The sequence below is a fragment of the Mauremys reevesii genome, linkage group 2, assembly GCF_016161935.1.
Source record: "Mauremys reevesii isolate NIE-2019 linkage group 2, ASM1616193v1, whole genome shotgun sequence".
NCBI lineage: Eukaryota > Metazoa > Chordata > Testudines > Geoemydidae > Mauremys > Mauremys reevesii.
The window spans coordinates 4,542,190-4,565,767 of NC_052624.1; the positions used below are offsets into that span (position 1 = coordinate 4,542,190).

The 23,578-nt window shown below is 43.5% G+C and overlaps 1 protein-coding gene across 1 annotated transcript; it reads right to left on the bottom strand.

The window, feature by feature from the left end:
- Nucleotides 1–11,426: 11,426 nt before the first annotated feature.
- Nucleotides 11,427–12,446, bottom strand: LOC120399451 (tigger transposable element-derived protein 4-like). Its single transcript, XM_039527696.1, has one exon. It carries the CDS (start codon nucleotides 12,444–12,446, stop codon nucleotides 11,427–11,429), a length of 1,020 nt encoding a protein of 339 aa, XP_039383630.1.
- Nucleotides 12,447–23,578: the final 11,132 nt, after the last annotated feature.

Genomic DNA, 23,578 nt, shown 5'->3' on the forward strand with positions numbered 1-23,578 from the left:
GGAGCGGGGAAGCGCCTCTCCCAGGCGCGGGGGGCTGCGCCCGGCAGTTTCTGGTGTCTAGGGTGCAGGGGCGTGGCCGGGCTGCGGGGGCCTAGATGGCCCCAATCGGGGGTGTCTCTCCAGTCTCTGGCTGTTGGGGAAGGAGAGGGGCTAGTGTCCAATTTTGGCTGCAGCAATCCCTGGGATGTTGTAGGGCAGGTGCAGGGCCCTGCAGGCCACCTCTGCACGGCATTGGGGGGGAGAGCTTGGGCTGCCCACAAATTAACTCTATGTAAGGTCTGGCTGCCTATGCCACTCCTTGCCCTGTAGTATCTGCACAGCCGCTCAAGTTATAGATGCTCACGTTCAAAGGCTAGGGAGACGTCCCGCCACCCTCTGCCAGACACATAGAAAAACATAAACTCTTGAGCAATAGTCAACATGGTTTCTGTAAAGGGAAATCGTGTCTTACTAATCTATTAGAGTTCTTTGAAGGGGTCAACAAACATGTGGATCCTTTGGATTTTGAGAACTGTTAAAAGGACAGGAACAAAGGGTAGGAATTAATGGTAAATTCTCAGAATGGAGTATTCAATTTATTGATGGGAGAAAGGTGTACAGTGTGGAAAAAGCAAACAGATGAGGATACTGAACTATACTGACTAGTTAAGACCAGAGCAGATTGAGAGAAAGAAAAAAAGAAAAACAAAAAAAAGTGATTGGGCACAAATGGCAAAAAAAAAAAAAAAATGTGGATAAATGTAAGTAATGCAGTAAAAAAAAAAAAAAAAAAAATACAAACATACATAACACATGATGAGCTTTAATTTAGCAGAGTCAGGACAAGACAAGATCTTTGGAGTGATAGTTCTCTGAGTTCTGTGCACGCAGTGCAGCAGAGTCAAAAAAAAAAAAACAGGAGGATTAGGAATCATAAAAAAGGGATAGAGAATAAGACTGAGAATATATTCTATATTCTAGCACTAGAAAGAAAAGAAAAACTAGAGCAAAAAATGGGTAGGGGTTTAGAGGGTCATATGAGGAGAAAGATTAAAGAGGCTAGGACTCTTTTCAGTGAAAAGAGAGAAAGGAAGGGGACATGATAGATATATATAAAATCATGAGATGTTGAGAAAGTGGATAAGGAAAAGTTATTTACTTATGAGTTTAAAGGGGACTGGAGGGGACTATGACTGAGTACTAAGTCCATGGCTGGCCCCAGGAGATGGTATGGGTAAGAATGGTGGTCCTGTGCCTGTCAGGGAGGGGATGGGATGGATGGAGAGAGAGAGAGAGAGATGCCCCTTTAGATTCTCTCTCCAGGGCACCTGGCTGGGCACACCACTGTCTGACACAGATACTGGGCTAGATGGACCTTTGGTCTGACCTGGTACGGCCTTTCTTATGTTCTTATGAAATAGATGGATTTTGGGGTGGGACACTATGGGAAGCTAGTGATTTTGCTAACGAGGTGGAGGTCCATTTTTCCTAAATGGACACGATCTAATGTGCAGAAAGGAACAATTTTTAGTACTGCCAACTCCAAATGTTCAAAAATCATGTCAGGCTCACCAAAAAATCGTAAGATTAGCTTTTAAGGCATTAGGGTATATTTAAAAAATAGATTTGATGGTCTTTTAATTTGCCTTCTGCCTTTTGAGCCACTAGGATGTACTGGGATCACATTTTGAGGTTTTCTCCACAGCCATGAGGGTTAGATATAACACATTTACATTGTACATAATAAAAAATTATCTTATATTTGTCTCATCTAAAAAAAAAAAAAGCATTTTTTTGGTTAGTGATTGCAAGGTGTCATATCAAACATGTACACAGTTCCTGTCATGTCACTCGCCACTATCTTTGCTCTACAGTCTCTCGTCATTTAAGATTTTTACATGCTGACTCTTGCTAACTAACATTCATTAAGATCTCTTCAAATCCTTGTTAATTATTTACTGGCTTCCACAATATCTATCTTTTTATTTAAGAAGGAAGGTTGAAATCATCACATATCCTACTTGACTCTAGAAACTGGGGCTTTAAGGAAAACAATTATTGAGACTCATGACAAAATCATGAGAGTTGGTGACTGTAAGAGCCTTTCAGCTGTAACTTCTATTATCCCGTGTTCATAATTAGCTGTTACGAGTAGTAGCACTTCATGTCCTGTTTTCAGGCTTCTATCAAGTAACATGTCTGACAAATGTTAAGTGGGGTTGATTCCAACCCTTAGACAGCAGTACTACATAGAAGTACGAGCTGCTGTTACAAGTATTTTACACACTGCTTGCATGCTGCTGGTCTCCTATCCTTTGCACATTTGATTATTTATGTAGCAGTAGCAACCAATGGTGCAAGTCCCCACTGGGGCCCCTTTGTGCTGACAAACAATTAGGCTAAGATTCCCTACTCAAAATTTACAATCTAAAAAGATAAAATCGATTAATGGTGGTCAGAGGGTACAACATTCAAGCAAACCAATAGGTACCACTTGCTATTTCCATTTTGTTTTTAAAGTTCTTGTTTATTTTACATTTAGGGGTGTTAATTTTATATTTTTTCCTGGTGCTAGAAAATCCTGCCAACTGGGCTTAATAAACAGAATAACTCCTGTTCTACACAAACACCTCCCATTTAATCAGCCAACTAAAGAATTTGCCCTTTAAGGAAATTCCATTGACTACCCTGGGGGTAGGCAACCTATGGCATGTGTAACAAAGCTGGTATGCGAGTTGATTTTCAGTGGCACTCACACTGCCTAGGTCCTGGCACCGGTCTGGGGGGCTCTGCATTTTAATTTAATTTAAATGAAGCTTCTTAAACATTTTAAAAATCTTATTTACATACAACAATAGTTTAGTTATATATTAGACTTCTAGAAATAGACCTAAAAATGTTAAAATGTATAACTGGCATGCGAAACCTTCAATTAGAGTGACTAAATGAAGACTTGGCACCCCACTTCTGAAAGGTTGCCAACCCCTGGACTACCCACTATACATCTCATTCAATGTCTGTGATATCAGTCAGTGTTCTCTCATTCTAGAACTGTCTGATTATTTCCTCTAGGGAAGCACGTAACACTTGTTTTTATTGATACTTATATAATTTGTAGTTACACTTAAAAGTAAAGCAGTTTCTCATGTGCCCCCACCCCTCTTTTGTACTTGGCCTGATGATCCTTAGATCTGCAAATTCTTAGCGGGAGGCCAATTCCCTCACTGGATATTACTTAAAATGTGACTTTTAAAGAAATTCTCTTACAAAAGGTGTTTTTTTGGTATTGATTCTGTGGGAAACTTAATCTCATCCTTCACTGAAATCTCCCTCACTAGTTTTAGTTTGATAGGTCTGGATCAGATCGGTGCAGAGCCAACCTATGCAGTGGTAAAGGACTTTTATGTCAGGCCATCAGGAAATCTATGTTTAAAACATCTACCACATCATTAATACATAAATTAAAAAGACATGCTAGAAAAGTAGGGAAAATGTTACTACAGTCTCCATTGACTTTAGTTCTTATATTTGTCATATTGCCCTGATGTAGAGCCCCTAGAATATACAAAAGTCTTAAAGCAATACACATCCTTTGTAGTTCTGAGCAAAGTTTCTCAGTTAATAGCATCAAATGCCATCTTTAGATCTCTGAAAGCAGCATATACTGTGGTTAAGAGCACTAGATTATATTTATACATCATATAAGATAAACCCCTTGTCAAGTCTGGCTCTACCAGCCCTAAAGCTGGACTGCTCTATATGTAGTAAATTAGTGTCTAAAATCCATATTTCAAGTTTAGATGGTAAAAATCTGTAATAAATTTTCTGTGCCACATCTACCAGACTCGTAGGTCTCTATGAAGCAGGATTCTTTGTCCCCCTTTTTAAAAATAGGAACTATGATACTAGACTTCCAGCCAGATAGAATCCATCCAGTGTGATTAATGACAGTAAATAATGTAGCCATGAATGTGGACCACCAATCAAGGGTCTTCCAAAAAACGTCAGAAAAGAGAAATCCTCCTTTGGAGATTTTTTCTGTTGTTGGGCTAAAATAAATGACTGAATTTTATTGTTCATTACTGGAAGACAGAGTGGTAAATCAAAGAGAGGATTCCTTATTACATCAAGTATAGTAGAATTAGATTTAAAAAAGTTGGTAGGGAGAATCATCAAAGACCTGGCCAAAATGTGCTACCAGGCTCAGTCATTAATATGGGGATCCTCAACTGGATCTACCAGAGCTCGAGGCCACCATGTTCCAAAATGTGGAAAAAAATTTAACTTTAGCTGCTTCTTCAAAATCCTTCCACTAGGATATAAAATATTCTTGTTCTTTGATAAAATAAACCTTTATATCATCTTCTGGTGGTTACTAAATTAGGAAGTAAGTTAGGAGAGAGACTGCGTCTTACCCTATTAGCTTTATGCGCTAGAGCAGACTTTTCCTTCACACAGTCTTCATCAAACCAAGTGCGCTTATCTTTGAAAGCATTTTTGGGATAATTAAAACCAAAATCAATTTGTTTAGAGACAAGCGATTGTAAGGACTTTACCAGCAACTCATTCACAAATTTGAGAGGAGTTCTCAGATGTAAATATTACATCTAAAAAACCTTAAGTCTTTCAATCTTCTAGATAATGTGACACAAATGTCTGGGATCCATTTTAGTCTTACAACCATGTTGTTCCAAACAGGTAATCAAGGCATCCTCACCATCAGAAATAATCTCCCTTTTTTAGAGAGAATTTTATCATTCATTATAGAGAGAAATTGGCGGTCGCTATCCGTATGAGAAAGTATAGCGAAATTTCTTTAGAATTATGGGGATAATATCAATAATACTACCAGTTTATGAAATACAAGTAAAATGGCTTTCTCTATCCCCTGCACTCATTCCATTTACAGGTATCCAATTAAATTTAATCTATTAAAGCATTTGGTTTTTGTCCAGAGATGTTAAACACTGGATCTCTAGCGTTTCAAGGAGGAAGTTCAAAAATCTCCTTAACGTTTTCTTCCCCTTATACTGAGCTCATTGGAGAACCTATCTCAGCATTAATTTCCCAAAATAATTAGATAAGCAATTGGGAACTAAAGACCTATATGAGTTTGCTTGTCCAGGCACTCCCACAATAAAACAGGGAGGCTATGGGGGGAAAGTATGTATTTAATAGTAAAATTTGCGGATCAGGAATTTGGTTTAAAATATAGTCTGAATGTCCTTTGATTCCCAAGGCAAAATCTGGGCGCTCAGGTGTAAGAAAACCAACGTGACAAGTTGTCCTGATACACAACTCCTTTTTGATGATTGGCTTCCTTCTTGGGAGAAAGGATTCAAAACCAAGAAAGACTATGATTTTAGATTTAACTAACCATGTTTCTTGTAAAAATCAATAAGTTTTGAAAATGTAAAGAATTCCATATCATTCATCTTATTTTATACCAGGATAAAGTATGTAAATTGTTCTGGCAAAAGTTCTCCCTGGGTAGAGGGAAAGAAATCAGACAATTTAGTCATATATAAGAAGTGGACACAATGGCTTGATTATAAGAATGTGATTAATCTCCAAATACCACATTCTTCTGAAGAGTAATCTATGTTGGAGATTGTGAACACAAGAGGAGGAATTGTATCGCAAAACTCCCATAAAAAGCTAGCACCATTTTTGGGAGGGGGAATGGTAAAGCTGGTGAGCTTAGAAGAGGAGACTGGAAGGTGAAATCAATTGTACAAAAAGTTCTAGAATGTACCTGACAAAGAGTTGCTGTAAAATCCTGAGAGAGAGTTTCATAGGATAAATAACAAGAACTAGCCTCTTTTTGTATACCTTATATCAGGTATAGTCTATTTTTTTGTCAGGTACAGTCAAGGTCCAGACTCCAGAGAAACATTTTTATATCACACATGCCTCTATTAAAAAAAATGCTATTCATTAGTAATATATCCCATTGTTTATATTTTTAGTGCATTAAATTAAAAATATCAAACCATTGTATAACCTAAAAATAACCTCCTAGAAAGATGTAAAAAATTACATTTGAGGCTTTGAGAAAGTACATAAATACAATGTCAGATGCAAAAATTAACATTAAAATGCTTTCAGACAAGTTTTGAGTTTATATTGATTTTGTCAAGTAAAATTATTGTAAGCATATATGTATATAGATGAGCATATTCAAAACTTTCAAGCCTTGTGTGGCTTATTTAATATTAGTATCAGAATTTGAAAGAAAATAAAGGATTTAGGATTCAAGCTTTTCCAATAACAAATACACACCTACACGTGTGTATTAAGCAAAAGAATCATGAATAATTACCGTGAAATACCTGTTACACTTTCAGTAGCGATACTACAGTTTTAATTTTATATGGCAATACAAATTTAAAATAAAATATATGTGAATGTTTACTTATAATACCATCTGTGGACAGTTACCCCAAAATTTGGACCCAAGACACCCCAATAGTGGCCTGCCTATAACTGTAAACCAATTAACAATTTGTCCCGCTTCAATGAATAACAAGAGGTGGACCACCTTGGAGGAATTGCTCGGGTTTTACCAGGGAGTTTGTTTCCTACCCTCTGAGGACTCCCCAGAACAGACTAGTTCTGTTAACCCATGAGAGGACATGAATACAGCCTTCTGCTCAAAAGATTGATGCTCAAGCTGTAATTTTTCGAAAACAAACTAACATTTATTTTAAGAAAATATTCAGTTACCGTACATTTTAATAATTGAGAAAGAATGCACTAGGACCGTGCTTCTCAAGCTATCTGATGTGGCGGACTGGCAATTTTTTTTGCAATGTGCCAGGGACGGGTACCATATTTGTGCCATATTATCGAATTCGCATAGACACATGGCACATCAGATCAGAAAAACTAACATTCTTCACTGTATTAATTGGAATGGGAGTGTGCATACCAGGTGTAGTGTACTCGCGGAGATGTTCCCATTTAAATACATTGAAGACTGACTGAAAGGCTGTGCATCTGTGTGGGTAGTACAAAATGACTATTACTCGTTTATGATCCAAGAAAATATTATTTGAACATTTGTAGTAATTTATATTGTAAACAATATAATGAATATAATAAAAGTTGGCAGACATTGTTTTGTAAACATACAATATTACAATACAAATAAAAAATATTAAAAAAATCAAACCAGCAAAGTCTCCTAACAAAGATACTATAAAATTTTTATATACAAGTAATAAAATAAAAAATTAAAATGAATAAAGTAAAGGTTAAAAAAGATTGAAAGGAATAGGTAACATTAAATTGAAATCATAATAATTTTGAAAATGTAACACAAATATCAAATTGATAAGCTATTTTATTAACACAATGATAGGCATGTTAAAACCTTTAACCTTTACTAATGTGAAAAGTAGCCTGTTTCTTCTTCGTCAGCTTATCCAGTCGTGGTTCAATTGAGGACAGTGCCACGTGCAATGGAGAACGGATAGCCATACTATTCCTGTACTTTGTCTTAATGACACTCCTTGAGAAGCCAGTCTCACAGAGGTATGTCAAAGGAAATGGGAGAAGAGTTTTCAGAGCAATTTCAGTAAGCTCAGGATATTCGGCTTTTACTTTTATCCAAAAGGAAGCAAGTGATGTTGTTTTGAAACTCATCTTCAACCTTTCGTCAGCAGCCAGCTCCAACAATTTATCCTCCATAGTGATGTCCGAGACCAATATAGGTTCGAAAAGTTTTTTATTGGGAGAGGAAAAAACAAGCTGGAACAGAATAAAGTTTAAAGCCGAATGGCTGTGTTTAGTTGGGGGAGAGTTACAACCTGGGCCAGGGAAAGGGGGAATTCTTTAACTGAGATGTTATCAAAATGCAAGCACACCCAAAAAATTGTCAGAGTACAAATTCACCTGAGAAATTATTAACATACAAATTTACACTACTCGCTACTTTACACTAAGTGGACAAACATGCACCAATTGCACAAGAGGGAAATTCGGGTTCGTCAGAGCGGTGCCTGGTGCACAGAAGGAGCCCACAGGCTACTGCCTCAACTGCCCTTGCTTTCACACCAAGGGTTTTACCCAAAGTGTGGTGCGGCTGCGATTGTGCAGATTCCACTCACTTGGACCGCGGGGATAGAAACCCCTTGGTCGGCCGATCCCCTGATGGAGACAGCACCCAAACTCAAACACTCCACACAGAGACAGTAACTTGAAACAGTTTATAACCAATTACTTACTAAAATCCAGAACAGATACACAAAACTGAACAAACTGTGCAAGCATTAACCAGATACTGTAAAATACAACAATTCAACTTTCATATACTATATACACAACTTGATATCAAGTAAGGGAGGGAAAAAGGGAAGAGGCTAGGCAAACAGGATATTACAGAAATTAGAATGCAAATACCGCACTCCAGGCTCAGCTGACCAGCAGTACAGACACCCAGGGCATGACGAATTAGTGGGAAGTAATCCAAAACGACATGACATGAGCCGGCTAAATCTGGAGGAGACCCTGGCTGAAAGGGTGATGAGGCCTTTCAGCTAACACGCGGACACTCCTGCAAATTTTGGTGGGAAGCATGGTTTTATTCGAAGGCTCTTACTCATGTCAGCATCTGATTGGTCCCTGGTTTCTATGCCCTCCAGGCTCCGAGCTGTTGCCCTCTACGTCAACAGGATCTGCACACGGCACACTGGCATTTTTGCACAAGGCACTAGCCTGACCCCCTAGATGACCAAGCAAAAAGAGCGGGAAAATGCACACGGCACTATAATGTTGCACCCCGCACCTTAGGGTTGCACACGACACCACGGTGTTGCTGGGCAAGATTAGGTCTCCGCTTTCTCCTGAGGAACAAGAGCCTGATCCAAAATGGAGGTTGCCTGGTCCTTTTACCAGAACAAGATGGCCACAGACCGACAATTGGCCATACAGAAACCATAACTGAGCATAGGGTTGTGACAAGTGATAGTTAAGTCATCTTTCAATGGAATAAACGGATTTCAGATCCATCCACTCCCTTTCCGTGGATCATCATCTGCTGGAAAGTAAAACTCAAAACGTTCTGCCAAATTCATCAAGTGTTCACTGATGATGTTTGTTAGAGATGTACCATTACGGTCTTTTGCCTGCATCGGCGATGATTGTTGCTAATTTGTGAAACGTCATAACAATCTCTTGACACTTGACTCTTCCATGTTTCTAGCTTTCGTTTCTGTCTGTCGATCTTGTCTGCCATTGTAAGTCACAGAGCCATCCTTCCCTGCATGGAGGTATTGAGATCATTAAAGAAGGCAAAGATACCAGCCAAATAAGCCAGCTTGGCTATCCAATCCACATCTTGGAACAATTGTGACCAATTTGTTTTTTTGTCTTGAAGAAACTCGGCAACCTCATTTCAGAGCGCAAATACTCTTGACAGGACTTTTCCCCTCGATAACCAACGTACATCGGCATGCAATAGGAGCTGTTTATGATCAGCTCCCATATCATCACATAATGCAGCGAATAGTCTCGAATTTAAAGCATTCGCCTTTACATCGTTCACAATTTTTACGACCTCGCTGAGTACACTGTTTAGTTCTGTTGACATTTTTTTTGTTGCAAGACTTTCTCGGTGAAGGAAGCGGTGCATCGACTTGCATTCGGGTGCAAGCGCCTTAATCTGGGTAACCACTCCAGAATGCCGTCCTGTCATTGCGGCAGCACCATCAGAACATACACCTACACAAAACTTGAAATCCAACCCACATTTGTTAACGATGTCGTCGCTCACAGTCTTGAACACTTCAGAACTAGTTGTTTTTGTTGGTAGTGAAGCAGAAAACAAAAACTCTTCCTTCAAATCACCCTCATGTTCAAAGTGCACATACACCATCAGAATTGCCATATTAGCAACATCTATATATTCATCAAGCTGCAAAGAAAAGTACTTTGCTAATTTAATCTGTCCTATGAGCTGATCTTCCATATCGTGAGCCAGATCGTGAATTTGTCTAGCATTAGTGTTATTTGAAAGTGGCACCTGAGCCACTTTCTTTGCCGCCGGCTCGCCCCGCATTTCCATGCAGACATCTTTTAATACAGCCTTTTAATACAGCTTTTTAGCCTTAGCAATGCGAAGCACTACTTTATAAGAAGCTTGCAAAGCACAAGTATTTGTGTGATCTGTTTCTGACAGCCTTTTAAATCAACATGCTTTCTTTAGAAGAACTCTTTCGGCTTTGAACTAATTTCATTATGTTTTGTATTTAAATGCCTCTTGAGCTTTGAGGGCTTCATTGCGTCGTTAGTCAACACATCGCCACAAATAACGCACTGCAGTTTTGGCACTCCACCATCATTCGTGGCTACAAAACTGAATGTATGAGGAGTCATATTTCCGAGTAAAGCCAGAACAAATTTTTTTTGTTGACAATACTTTGGTTTCATTTACATCACCGTCATCTGATTCAGAATTACTTCCATGTTCAGCAACCGGATGTCTCTGCTTGATAATATGTCGATTGGGCCTTGCTTCGCCATCTGTAAATTAGGCATAAAAATAATGAATATGAATTCCATTACCCTGGGTATATACTTAATTTATGATATTAGGATGAAAAATGTATAATATTAGTACAGTGGAGTCACATCTTACGCAGGGGTTAGGTTCTCTAAGGTCAGCGCCTAAGAGGAAAATCACGTATAGTGAAAATTACCATAAAGTACAGTACACACAGTACTGTTTATACACAAGAACAGGGGTCCTAAATCTACAGCATGCGTGCCAAAGGTGGCACGCGAGCCCATTTTTTTTTTAACAACAGGCTGCGGGTCCTGGCCGCCGCTGAGCCCACTGCCTGCCTGGGGTTCCATTCACTCAACCAGCAGCGGGCCGGTGGCTGGGACCCGGGCTAGCCTGCTGCTGGTCTGGGGTTCCATTCATCCAGCCGCCGGCCCCGCTCAGCCCGCACTATTTAAATTACAGTTGAACCCGGTTATGCTGCCGGCCTAGGGGTTTGCCAAAAAGCGTCGAGATAACCGATGATCGAGATAAACGAAAACCAATATGGCGGCAATATATTAACATGTGCTTGAAATTTCTTTATGTACATGATGTGCGTTAATAAATGAGAATGTACATGCATGTGTTTTTGGAGGTTTTTTTACACAACAGCGTTGCCGCGATTTGTTTGATGAAGCGATCGGCATGCTATAAAAATGTACATACATGTTTGCTAACAACAAAAGGCATATGTGCACCAGTATACAATACAAACCACCGTCGATTCTCGATACAAACCTTTATTATATTCTCCAACATTGCAAACACAAAGATCGCTCACAAAATCACAAAAAATGTGCGGGGTGTAGTTCGTTTTTACAAAAAGCTAACCAGTGTCAAAATTAAATTCGTGAGTCATTTCACTCTGACACAGCTCTGAAAAGTATCGTACACATGGTTACTATGGTTTCTTTACAAAGTCTAAAATACTTTGTTGCTTTTTGCCTTTAACAGTCTGCTTGAAAACAAATGCTTCAATATTATTTATGCTGTCTAAAACAGTTTCATCTCCTACAAAAGAACCATACCGTCGAATTTTCTGTAGCATTTCTACCACCTCACCAGCTGAGGGAATTGGTTCCAAATCTTCGTCCGCATCTTCTTCATCTTCTTTGTCATTGCCGCATGCAGATATGCTTGCCTGTGCTGACTGCACACTTGATACAATGTCTTCATCGGTGATCACGCCATCAGTAACGACGTCTTTGTCGATTTCTATGTAATCTTGGAATTCCTGGACAGTGATGGCTAACTCCTGTGCCTCCTCTTCCAAGATAGCATCTGTAAGGCTTGATTTTCCCGCCACTTCCGCGAGTTCTTCTGCGGCTGCACGGCACTGTGCCTGAAACTCATCATTGGAAATATCCTGAATGACGCAGTGCATCCAGCAGTTTGAGATTGTTTCCTTCTTCACGTCATTCCAGGCTGATCTCAGGAAGTTCATTGCATCTAGAAGGGAAGGGGTGTACTGTGCCTTCTTTTCATCATGGAGCAGGTATTGGCGCATCAACATTTTCCTGTAGTACACCTTAAGCACTTGGATTATCCCCTGGTCCATTGGTTGGAGCTTACTCGTTGTGTTAGGTGGGAGGTAAAAGATCTTAATGGCCTTGAGACCAGGAACATCCGGATGAGCTCTACAGTTGTCCACGATCAGTGCCACCTTCCTTTTCTCTGCTTGGAACTTCCTGTCCCACTTTTTCACCCATGCACTGAATAGATCTCCTGTGATCCAGGCGCTTGGCTGGCCATCGTAATCACATTGGAGAACTTTGGTCTGCTTAAAGCATCTGGGATTCTTGGACTTTCCTATAACGTAGAGCGGGAGTTTTTGGCTTCCATCCATGTTAGCAGCAACTAGCACTGTAAGTCGGTCCTTCGACTTTTTTCCACCGTGACAAGCCTCCCCACGAAACGCCATAGTCTTGTCTGGAAGGCATTTCCAAAACACCCCAGTTTCATCAGCATTAAAAATGTTCCGAGTCTCATAGGTATCCAAAATTGTGCGCATTTGAGTCTTCAGCCATGAATCCACTTGTTCCTGTTGAACCGCAACGCTCTCTCCACAAATTGCTTTGAAGACAATGTTGTGCCTCTTTTTGAAACGATCCAGCCACCCCTAACTTGCTTTAAAGTCAGGGTGTCCTAGCTTTGCAGCAAGGATGTCCGCCTTCTCCATCAGCAAGGGACCATTGACAGGAAGGTTTGTTGCTCGCGTATTTGTGAACCATTGAAACAGTGCATCGTCGACATCTTTGTGCTCAGCCACTCTAAGTTTTTTTCTTGCTGGATCAAAGACAGACTTCTCGTACATTTGCTTTATCACGTCGGCCTTCTTTTTCCATCCTGAAATGGTGTTTGCTGGAATGCCATGCTGACGACTAAGGTCTGCCGGTTTTGTTCCTTTTTCTAGCTGCAGTATGATTTCATACTTTTTCTCTATTGACTGATTGTCCAGTTTTCTCTTAACACCTCCAGACATTTTTAGAAGGGAAAAAATAAACAAAATAGCTACAGCATGTTATCCTTCAGACAAGATCAACAAGAGTGAGTGAACTGGCATGGGAGTGAACGAGCATACGGACCGTGATCACGTGCTACGTGAACTCAGCACATGCGCAGTGAACCAAGTACGATCATTTTTATTTATATACTAATATATAAGACGCACCCTGGGTGAGGGGTACGTAAAACTTTGTATAAGACGCGTCTTATATACGCGAAAATACGGTAGTGAGATGGTGAAGTGGCATCGATAACTAACATTTTCAAAAGCCGGCGATTGGTCATGGGATCGAGATAACGGACGTTAAGTGGCAAATTTGGCCCTCTTTTGTGCTCGAGATATTAGGGTACGGCGACATAAAAGAACCGACATAACCGATGAGAAAATGCTAAGACAAAGAGAGAATTTGGCGGTTCCACTTCTAAAACGTCGACTTAATACGATTGGCAAGTTAACCGAGGTCGAGATAAATGGGTTCGACTGTATTGTGTTTTTCTCTCTTTTTGGCAAGCATGACCCTTTTGGTACTTACATTCTCAGATCAGTGGGTTCGGACGGAGTCCCAAATGACAAATGTGCAGAGATCCGTATGACACTCTTTATTCAACTTCTCGATGGTAACTGCCCGTGGGGCGGGAAGTGGGGTAAGCCCGTGCTTGTGCGTCTCATGCAAAACATGCTGTAGCGCTATGGCATAATTATCAATATTATAATATGTGCTTCTGAAAACATAATATTGTCGACTTTATCGACTGATAATTATTCTTGGTGGAATTCATTATACTTCCTTCCTTCCTTTCCTTCCTTCCTTCCTTGAAACTCAGTGCGGACCGGCAGCCAATGGCTCGCGGCATGGCACTGGTCCGCGGACCACCACTTTGAGTGGTGTAACATTCCTTCTTTGCGATTAGTCCATAATCCAGGAAGAAATGCATTTTGAGCAGACCAGAAGCCTTGCAATATGGTATGGAAGGTCTTGCAAGTTAGTCTCACTGTGGAGTGGGATCTTGGACTGCGACCCCCTGCCCTGAATCTGTAGGTCTCCTAGTTGGGCCCCCCAATCCAGGTTTGACGCGTCTGTTACTAAGGTCACGGATGGTTGAGGGGTGCTGAAATTCTATTTATGACAAACTCTTGTCGTGTTTATCATGGAATGTCAAAACAAATTGCACCACAATTTTGCCTTAAAAGATGCAGATTTTTTGGTAACGATTATAAAAAATAAGTTTTTAAAATTGGAATTTTTTTAAACCACTTCATCACCGTTTTTAGAACTTGGAAACATAATTCAAGTCTCTAGCCTTCCACTCAAAGGATTAACACTCCAGCAGTAATTTATTTGAAAACAAATTAACCTTTATTTAACACACAAATTCCTTAATGCAATGAGTCTAATACATATACTAAAAGAATAAACCATAAGCCTTAACAAAACAGGCATATATTAGAATACAAACAACATATATGCGTATTCAAATATCCAGTATTGAGATACTATATAATTAACACAGTTTTAAGTGGTTACATTCTTCATGCAATGGCCAGTCACAACCAGAATGCTGACAGGAAGACATCCAGCTTTATTAAGTGTGGCAAATTGCCGGTACTGTTATGCTGGGTCTCGCGCTTTCTCTTCATTGGGGAAGGTTCAGGGCGCCATTGCTTGCCTCTGAACCGGTATTTTTAATTACCCCACTAGTGTCCTTGAGGAGTGCAGTGGAGAGGGAGGGACCTGGGCCCGCCCTCTTCTCCAGGTCCCAACCCAGGGGCCCTGAGGTTAGTGGTGAACCGCTTGTACTGGTGGTTCCTTCCCCTGGGTTACTTCCCTCTCCTGCCCTTCAGCTTGTGGAGGGGCTTCTTGCTTTCCTTCTACACAAGCCAGGTGCCCCTTACCTAGGGTTTTTGGACTTCTCAGCCCACCGCAGCACTCTTCCAAACTTTCCTTTTGTCTCTCTTCAAAACCGTTCTCTGCTTCAACTCCTTCCTGCTCCAACCAAACCTTCCTGCTCCAACAACCCACCCTGTCTGACCTGAAGCAGGGGTTTATATCATGTGACTCACTGCTGGTACTCTAATTGGCTTCAGGTGCTCTAATTGGCTTCAGGTGCTCTAGTTAATTTATAGCAAACCTTCCACCCCTTGCAGGGAATAAGGCTCCCTGCTAACACTCTCCTGCTGCCCTCTGGCCAGGCTGTATCACATAAGTCAGTCATACCCATACACATTTCAATGGGAGTCTTCTATTAATCATAATGCTTACTTTCTCCGACGTCTTCTCTTCCCTCTGAGCAGTTCTTTTGCTCTGTCTCCTGATGTTGCTCCAAGCTCTGCTCCTTTCTTCTGTGATCTTAGCTCTTCGGAGCTGAATGGAACAGGCATCTTCCGCGGAAATCTCCAGGAAGCTGTCCTGGAGGTAGTCGAAAAGCCTATGGAGGAGGTTCCTGGGGAGAGCTGGCTTATTGGGTGCTCCGAGGTAGCACACTTTTCCATGCCACGCTCTCAGCTGGTACTCCGGGACCAGTGCCTTGACGAGCATCGCAGCATAGGGCCCTGGCTTGTGCTGGCTTTCATTCAGCGTGCGCGCTCTCTCTCTCTGTGACACCCTCCTCAGGGTGATCTCGCGCGCAGACTCCTGCATGTAAGTAGAGTAATTTGTGTTCTATTAGTATTGGTAGTGCTTCACTGTTCCTTAGAACAACAAGAAGCGTCACTTTAGAGCCACGTGCTGGAGGCTACAGAGTGGCAGCATACAGGGATCTTTTCCAAGGCATCGCAGATTCCTCAAAACTATTCCATTGTGCTGCCACAGACTCAGAGCGACTTCAGCAGCGTCACCGCTGTGCCTAAGTCCATTGTTTCAGACCGCAGAAGTTGACTTGTTTTGTTTACTCTTGTAAGAATACTACTCCAGACTGCGGACACAAATGCAGTCACCAGCTGATCCATGGTTTCAACTAATGAGTTTGCTTCTGCTCGTTTTTTGCTGTTCTGCACAGTGTCTGCATCAAAAGTCTGAAGCACGGATTTACAGCGTTGGTAGTTGCATGATAAACTGTGAAGTGCCTCCCCTCGAGCTGACCACCTTGTGTCACTGAGGAGAAGTTCTCTCTTACTGGCCTCAAGATGTCTCCTCTTTCAGAGAATCTCGCAACAGGCCCCAGCAATAAGTTGAACCTGAGGAAAAAACATAGTTTTTGGACAAATTGAAAAAATGTTATTGCATCAGTGCATGACTCTGCAGCAGCAACACCACATAGATGTAGTGAGTGTGTCATGCGTGGGATGTACACTGCTTTCTTGCCGACTGCAGTTACCTGAGCTTGCCCACCAGAATAAATGCCAGACATGTTACTAGCATTGTCGTATGTTTGGCCTCTGCAGTCCTTTAGATTGATAATTACTTCTGTCCAGTAATTTCTTTCTTTAATATAGCCATCTGCTACATGTTTATCAAGGGATTGAGTTTTTGATCAACACATTACATAAGTGGTGAGAGCCTGTTGTTGCTCAGTAGAACTTTAATTGTTCACTAAGTCTGCCAATGTGAGCCCATGAATCAAATCCTCTCATAGCCAGTGCAGATGTGTTGTTTGGGGAAAACAATTTGCACACACAACAGAAAAGACAGCTAGTTGACCGAGAGTATATGAACCATGGGCTTTCAATAATTTCATCATTCAAGGACACTTGGTTGAAGGCTGGATCACAGAGTTTCCTAAAATAATAAACATGTTACTATTAATGCATCCTCTCCAACATTTGTGGGGCATTAAGAGAGTAAGGGGATCATAGTATGGGAGCAAGCAACTTAGAATGAACATTTGTACATTTAAATAGATACAACAAAAACCCATTTTTTTTCAGTTGTCTCACAAAATTAATAGTTAAGTCAACCCCTGCTGGAAAGAGTTGATCTCATAAAATGACTCAAGTAATGTATTTTTTTAAAAAGCATAAGAAATTTATAATTACCTTGTTCTGCCCTTGTGTTGTCTTGATGACATTGCGTATTTTCTATTACCAACACCGGTTTTGGCAGAAACCGGGGCTCATGTCTATGCAGTACTGTTGGGTGAAAGCATCAACAGTCCAGAGGGCAGCATCAGAGGAGGGTAATTCTACTGATATGTTTTGTAGCAGCTGTTCTTTATTCGGTGAAATGATTTCATCAGAAGAAAGAGCCTGTTCTTGAGAGCCATGATCAATGTCGTCTCGACTCGCCACTATACTAGTTTATTACACACTCACCATCATTACTAGTAGTATTAGCATCAGCGGGAGTCTCTATGCTGTACGATTATTAGTGAAGTAACTGCTTATATGACGCATTTTTGCATTCTTCAGTTCTGCTTTATGCTTCCGTTTTTGAGCACCACTTAAATGTTTTTTCATTATTTTGTTTATCACTTGGATTTGTTCGTTCTATATTTATAAAATCCTGCTCTGCACGTCACCCGCACCTGCAGTAGCTTACAGTGCGTAGGTATGCCACTGACACCATGTGCCTTTCCATAAATGACTGCAGGGGCGAAAAATAAAACGAAAGGGTTGAGTGGGTGGAGGGCTCAGGACTGCAGATCAGGAGTGAGGGGCACTGGTAGAGTATGGGGAGGAGTCCAGGGCTTGGCCTATAGGAGACTGCCCAGGTTGGTCCTGTTACCGAAATATCGGGTCTGCCTAGCTGAGAGCCAATAACAGCCTGACAGGGATAAGGAAAAATGCTTTATTCTGCAGAAGAAAGGAGAGCTCTGTAATAGATACAGAAGACTCTGCCTGACACAAGGTTTACAGATTTTTATACACATTTAGACAAAGACCATGCCATGTTAACACTTCATTGGTGGTTACCGGACCCCGTGAAACCGTTATCTGGTCAGGGAAAACTAGCTTGGAGCAAGATTTTTCTGCTTTGTGGCAGCAGAAAAAAGCTAGTTGAAAAGTTCAGGGTACTGAGTACGTGAGGCTTTTGGAGGCTTCTGCCTCCACCTACTGGCCGTTTGCAAAAGTATTAAAAGGGCGGGGGTGGGGTGGGGTGGGGACCAAATAGCTTTCACAGTCCCCCCTTCGGGCCTGATAAGCTCAGATTGTCAGGCCCGTTACTTAACTTACGATCAAGCTGAAGAGACCGGTATTGGGTTGTCTTACGGACAGCAGAGCTTTTGGTTACAGTATTACACAGACATTTTGCACATTGAATCATTATCCAAATAACACATAGGAAGAAGAGACAGAAAACAATCCATTTAACAATTGTACGGAAAAGGCCAGTGAACCAAGACCCAAGGTCTGGGAGGAGGTCCTCAAAACTAAAGGTGTGATCAAGAGATACAGCATGAAATACAACAGCCGCATTCTTAATAGCTTGTAAATCCTTTTCAATTAAGCCAGAGTGATTAACATAAAAGCAACATTTTTCTCCAATGCGAGCACAAGCCCCCCCCTTAGCTGCCCAGTAATAATGCCCAACTTCAGATACCGTCCCGTATTTATTATACTGATATTCCCCTACCCATGCCCATTCGGTTTTTCGTGCTACCTGCAAGGAGAGTACCTCGGAAAGATTCGCAGGAACAGCCCACAACCCTATTCCTTCTTCAGAACGAGTTTGGTGGCACAGCCCGCAATCAGATAGGTGTCCCAATGTGGCCAGTGAGGTTTCAACCGCTGGGTGGGGGTTGGCATGTACAAAGGGCAAACTAAAAGCAAGGAACCATTATCCCACCACCCAGAAATTCATAGTCAGTAAAAGTCTCAGGGCTTATTCCGTCGGAACAGGAGCTTTAGTCCCTCGAGAGGCTCAGCCTTCCAGGTATCTTCTGCTTCAGGCTCTTCCGGGTCGCGGTGGGAAGAGCTGGCGGGGCTCCCTCGAGGTCCGGAGTCGTCTGCTTCTGGCCCCGGCCTAGGGGCTAGCTTGACTCGGGTGAAATGAATCCAAGTGTTATGCTCTCGCACTCAAACATATCCCTGTGGTAGCCGAGTCCAGGTCAGTTGTTTTGCTCTCCCGGTCTCTGGGTCCGTCCATGTAAATGCGAAGATATCCCAGCTGTCTTGATCTAGAGGAATACTAAAAAGGCATTACACAGATCTATTACTGAATAACAAGCAGTACCTGCTAGAATGGCAGTCAGAATTGTGTGAGGATTAGGTACCACATTGTGTCTAGCCTGAACAACTTTATTCACTGCACGCAAGTCCTGCACAAATCGGTATGCCGGTTTTCCCTCTGGATCCAGGTCAGGTTTTCTAACAGGCAGAATGGGGGTGTTGAAAGGGGATGAAGTACGAATAAGCACCCCCAACCGTAGGAATGTGTTGATAAGATTCCGGAGGCCCAGCAGAGCTTCTTGGGGAATGTCAATGTCTGGCTTCAGGGTTATTCGCACAGACTCTGTCCGGAGAGTGCCAAGGTTTGTTTTGGAAGTGCCCCATAGGGAGGCGTGTACCTCTCGTCTGAGTCGTTCAGGCAGGTTCATCGGGCTCGCAGGCAGGATCGGGTCCTCGGTAGCCTGGGTTAATGCGGCACATAGCTGGGGGAGTTGATTCTGAGGCAACCGAAGAATGATTTTATCATCTGAAAAGAAAATCTGAGCGCATAATTTACACAGCAAGTCTCTGCCTAGAAGATTAACTGGGCTGTCAGGAGCTAACAAAAATGCATGGGAGGCTGAGACACCAGAGATTTCTACAGCAGCCTCCTGCAATACAGAACACTCAAATGGCTTTCCGCCTATACCCATTACCGGAATGCTTTTAGCTGTGAGGTTTCCTTCCTTTGGCTTGGCAATAACAGTGGAAAGGGCAGCCCCCGAGTCCAAAAGACAAAAAGAAGCGGTTCCTCCCAGAGTTAAACGGACGTGGGGGTCTGTGGAGGAACAAACATAAGTGGTAAAGTCATTTGAGTAGGTAACAAGTGGACCCCCGGGTCGCCGTCATTCCTCACTATTGACAGCGTCTGTTCTTTCCACTTCCATCTGATATCGAGGTCGGGGCTGTCGTCAGGTACGTCGGTTTGGGCACTCACTTTTCCAGTGACCAAGTTGCTTACAGTAATGGCATACATCATTTGCACGGCTTGGGGGCCCCCCCATTATCTGCCTTTGGTTGCCACTTGGGGGGGTCCCCACCTCCCTCCTTGTCTTTCGCTCCCTGCGTTCACAAGGGCTGCTAGCATTCTCATCTGTTTGGGCTCTTGAATTTTATCTCTTGTGTGATACACACGGGTGGCTACGCTTACCAGTTCCTCCAGGGATTTTCCCTCAGCGCCTTCGAGCTGCTGCAACCGCTGCTTAATGTCCGGAGCTGACTGAGAGATAAAAATAAGCCTGACCGTGGACTGTGTGTCCGCAGCCTTAGGGTCTATATTAGTAAAAGTACAAAATGCTTTACAAAGTCTCTCATAAAAGTTGGAAGGGTGTTCTTCTTTCCCTTGCACAGTATTATGGACTTTTGACCAATCGAGAGTTCTTTCTCCTGCTTGTTTTATACCTGTCAAAACATGGGTTAGGAATTTCTTTAAGTTTGCCTGGTGGGTTGAATCATTCGGATTCCATTGGGTAGGGTTAGTGAGAGCTATCAAATCACGCCTGTCACCGGCAGCCTCCGCTGCCTCCCGGGCCCCCCTTAGGACCTGCTCTTTCTCCTCCGTGCACAGTAGGCAATCTAAAAGTTGACCCACGTCTTGCCAATCAGGATTATGAGACTGAAAAATAGCACGGAATCGCCTGTGAACGACGTCCGGGTCGTCTCTGAAGCGAGGCGTAGTGTTTTGCCAGTTCATAAGATCTGCTGTAGTAAAAGGGACATGTACATAACGGTCTACAACCTCTCCATCCGTAGTGGGTACTGGGATGGTCTGAAGGGGTGCCTGGGTTTTAACTGCATCCTCCCCATAGACTACTCCCTTTCTTGTACGAGACGGACTAATGGCGGTAGACAGAACAGAAATGTACCCACTACCTCATTAACTTGAATTGTGGTTTGCCTCAGTCTTCGGTGAGGGGGCCACTGTCTTGGGCCCCGTAGACAAGGAAACCTGGTCCGCCACAACCTGTGATATTGCTGCTGAGGGTGGCCGCGGTCTAAGACAATACATGGGGGGGGTATCTTCCCAACAATCGGCTTCACTTGGGGCAGAAGCTTTCGGGAATAGAGGGGTCTGGATTTTTATCTTCTTTAAACGACGATGAGCCTCATCGTCCCACAAAAACCAATAGTCCATTTGACCAGGCGCTTGATTCTCTAATATCAGGTGCAAAGGAATATCAAAGGAGCCAAATTCGGGCCATGCAGTCCCCAGGGTTGGCCAGTCCTGGGTGCAAAGTTGTACAAAGCGCTTCCTTGATATACCTTTCTGAACACCGGGTAAAGGCCATTTACTTAACATATAATCTAAAGGGCTATCCTTAGAGGGTTTTTCCAGAGACCCACCCATCTGTCTACTGACACTCAGCCTGAAAAGAGAATTACTCAGAGATCAGTGGGAATTACGGTCTAATCCAGGTTTTCCTACTTCTATTACACTGTCCGTTACAGGGGACGGGAAAGAAGGATCTCAATACAACCTCAGAGTTTCATCGCACACATGGCTTCCACTCTGAGGAATTACGAACGAGAAGTTCAATTCCGCCCACACACCTAACGCCCAAATGAACAGAGCAGAAAAACAACAGTAACCGGTTAAACAGAACAGAACCAAAACCAGATAGTGTTTCCTTATCCTATTAGGGCTCACCTTATCGGAACATGAACCCCAGGGGCCGCGGTGAAGCAGAGAAAGAGGGGCTAAACACCCCGTTGGTGCCGTTCCCAGTTCGCCGCAACCATCCGGAGTCCAATGTCCGAGCTAGGAGAGTCCCGTCTGGAGTCGCCAGAAACTGTTACCGAAATATTGGGTCTGCCTAGCTGAGAGCCAATAACAGCCTGACAGGGATAAGGAAAAATGCTTTATTCTGCAGAAGAAAGGAGAGCTCTGTAATAGATACAGAAGACTCTGCCTGACACAAGGTTTACAGATCTTTTATACACATTTAGACAAAGACTATGCCATGTTAACATTTCATTGGTGGTTACCGGACCCCATGAAACCGTTATCTGGTCAGGGAAAACTGGCTTGGAGCAAGATTTTTCTGCTTTGTGGCAGCAGAAAAAAGCTAGTTGAAAAGTTCAGGGTACTGTGTACGTGAGGTTTTTGGAGGCTTCTGCCTCCACCTACTGGCCGTTTGCAAAACTATTAAAAGGGCAGGGGGGGGGCACCAAATAGCTTTCACAATCCCCAGCCCAGAGCGAGGTAGGGGCCGGGGACGAGCACAGCAGGGCATGCGTGGGAAGGATTGGTCCTCAGACGGCCACAGGAGCGAGGCAGGGGCCAGAGGGAAGAACACAGCAGGGCCTGCAGGTGGGGGAGGATTGGTCCCCAGCTGGAGCGAGCCCGGGGCAAGATGAGCACAGTAGGGCATGGGGGGAGGATTAGTACCTGCTGACTGGAGCAAGGCAGGGGCCGGGAGCTAAAAGCACAGCGGGATGGGAACTAGGGTTGTCCCTGGAGCAAGGGAGGAGCCAGGGCTAAACTGCAAGCGCAGCGGGGCTGGGGGAGGGGTAAATGGGATCCCCCCTGCCCACATAGAGCGAGTACCTACCTTCTCCCTGGTTCTAGCCCATTCTCGTCATCTCTTTCTGTGCTGAGTTGACCCTGCAGCAGCAGCAGGACAGGTGGGTGTTGGGAGTGGGAGGAGCAGAGGCTAATGTGGTTACTCCTATAACCGGATGTGGTGGGGCGCCTGCCCCACCCCTATGAAAGATTGGGCTAGGGCAGGCCAGAGCGGCTGCACGAAGAGGCAGACAATCAGGGAAGGCTTGTGGGAGAGCCAAGGAGGGCTGAACAAGTGACGGCCAATCAGGGCCAGGCTCAGCCCTGTATAAAGACTGCCTAGGAGAGGAGCAGGCAGTCTCTCCCTGACCTCCAACAGGGAAGGTCTGTCTCCTGAGCTAGGAGACCAGCCCCTGGGACAGTGCAGTGCTGGGCAGGCTCGGGGGAGCCGAAGGGAGCTCCAGCCTGCTACTTGCCAGGCTGCAGGCCCTGAGGGAAGGGTGCAAAGGGTCAGAGTGGAAGTGACCCAGGGAGCGCAGACAGCAAGCGAGGGGAGAGAAGGGGGGCAGGAAGGCTCCTGCTAGAGGGTCCCTGGGTTGGGACCCAGAGTAGCGGGCGGGACTGGCTCCCCCTCTTCCCCCTTATATTGCAACTGGCTGTGGGAAGTGGCCATATTGGACTGCACCACACCCCTGAAGGAAGAGGTTAGACTTTGGGAGCGGCTGGCCAGTGCGGCAAGTGAAAGACCTGCTCTTAGCGCCCCCAGCCCCGCAAGGGGGTGAATGGGCTAGGGGGCACTGCTGGAGGACAATATCCTGAAGGGGACGCTACGAGCGGAAGGGAGCGACGTGGGTCCAGGCGCCAACGGAGGGCTGGATGGGACACCACCAGGAGAGGCTGCTCCCCATGAACGGAGCTAATTCCCGGAGCGACCAGCGGGTGGTGCCAGTGGTGTTGAGTC

What these genes read in the sequence shown, in the direction of transcription:
- LOC120399451 (XM_039527696.1), bottom strand. Translation starts at nt 12,446, where the DNA reads ATGGCGTTTCGTGGGGAGGCTTGTCACGGTGGAAAAAAGTCGAAGGAC.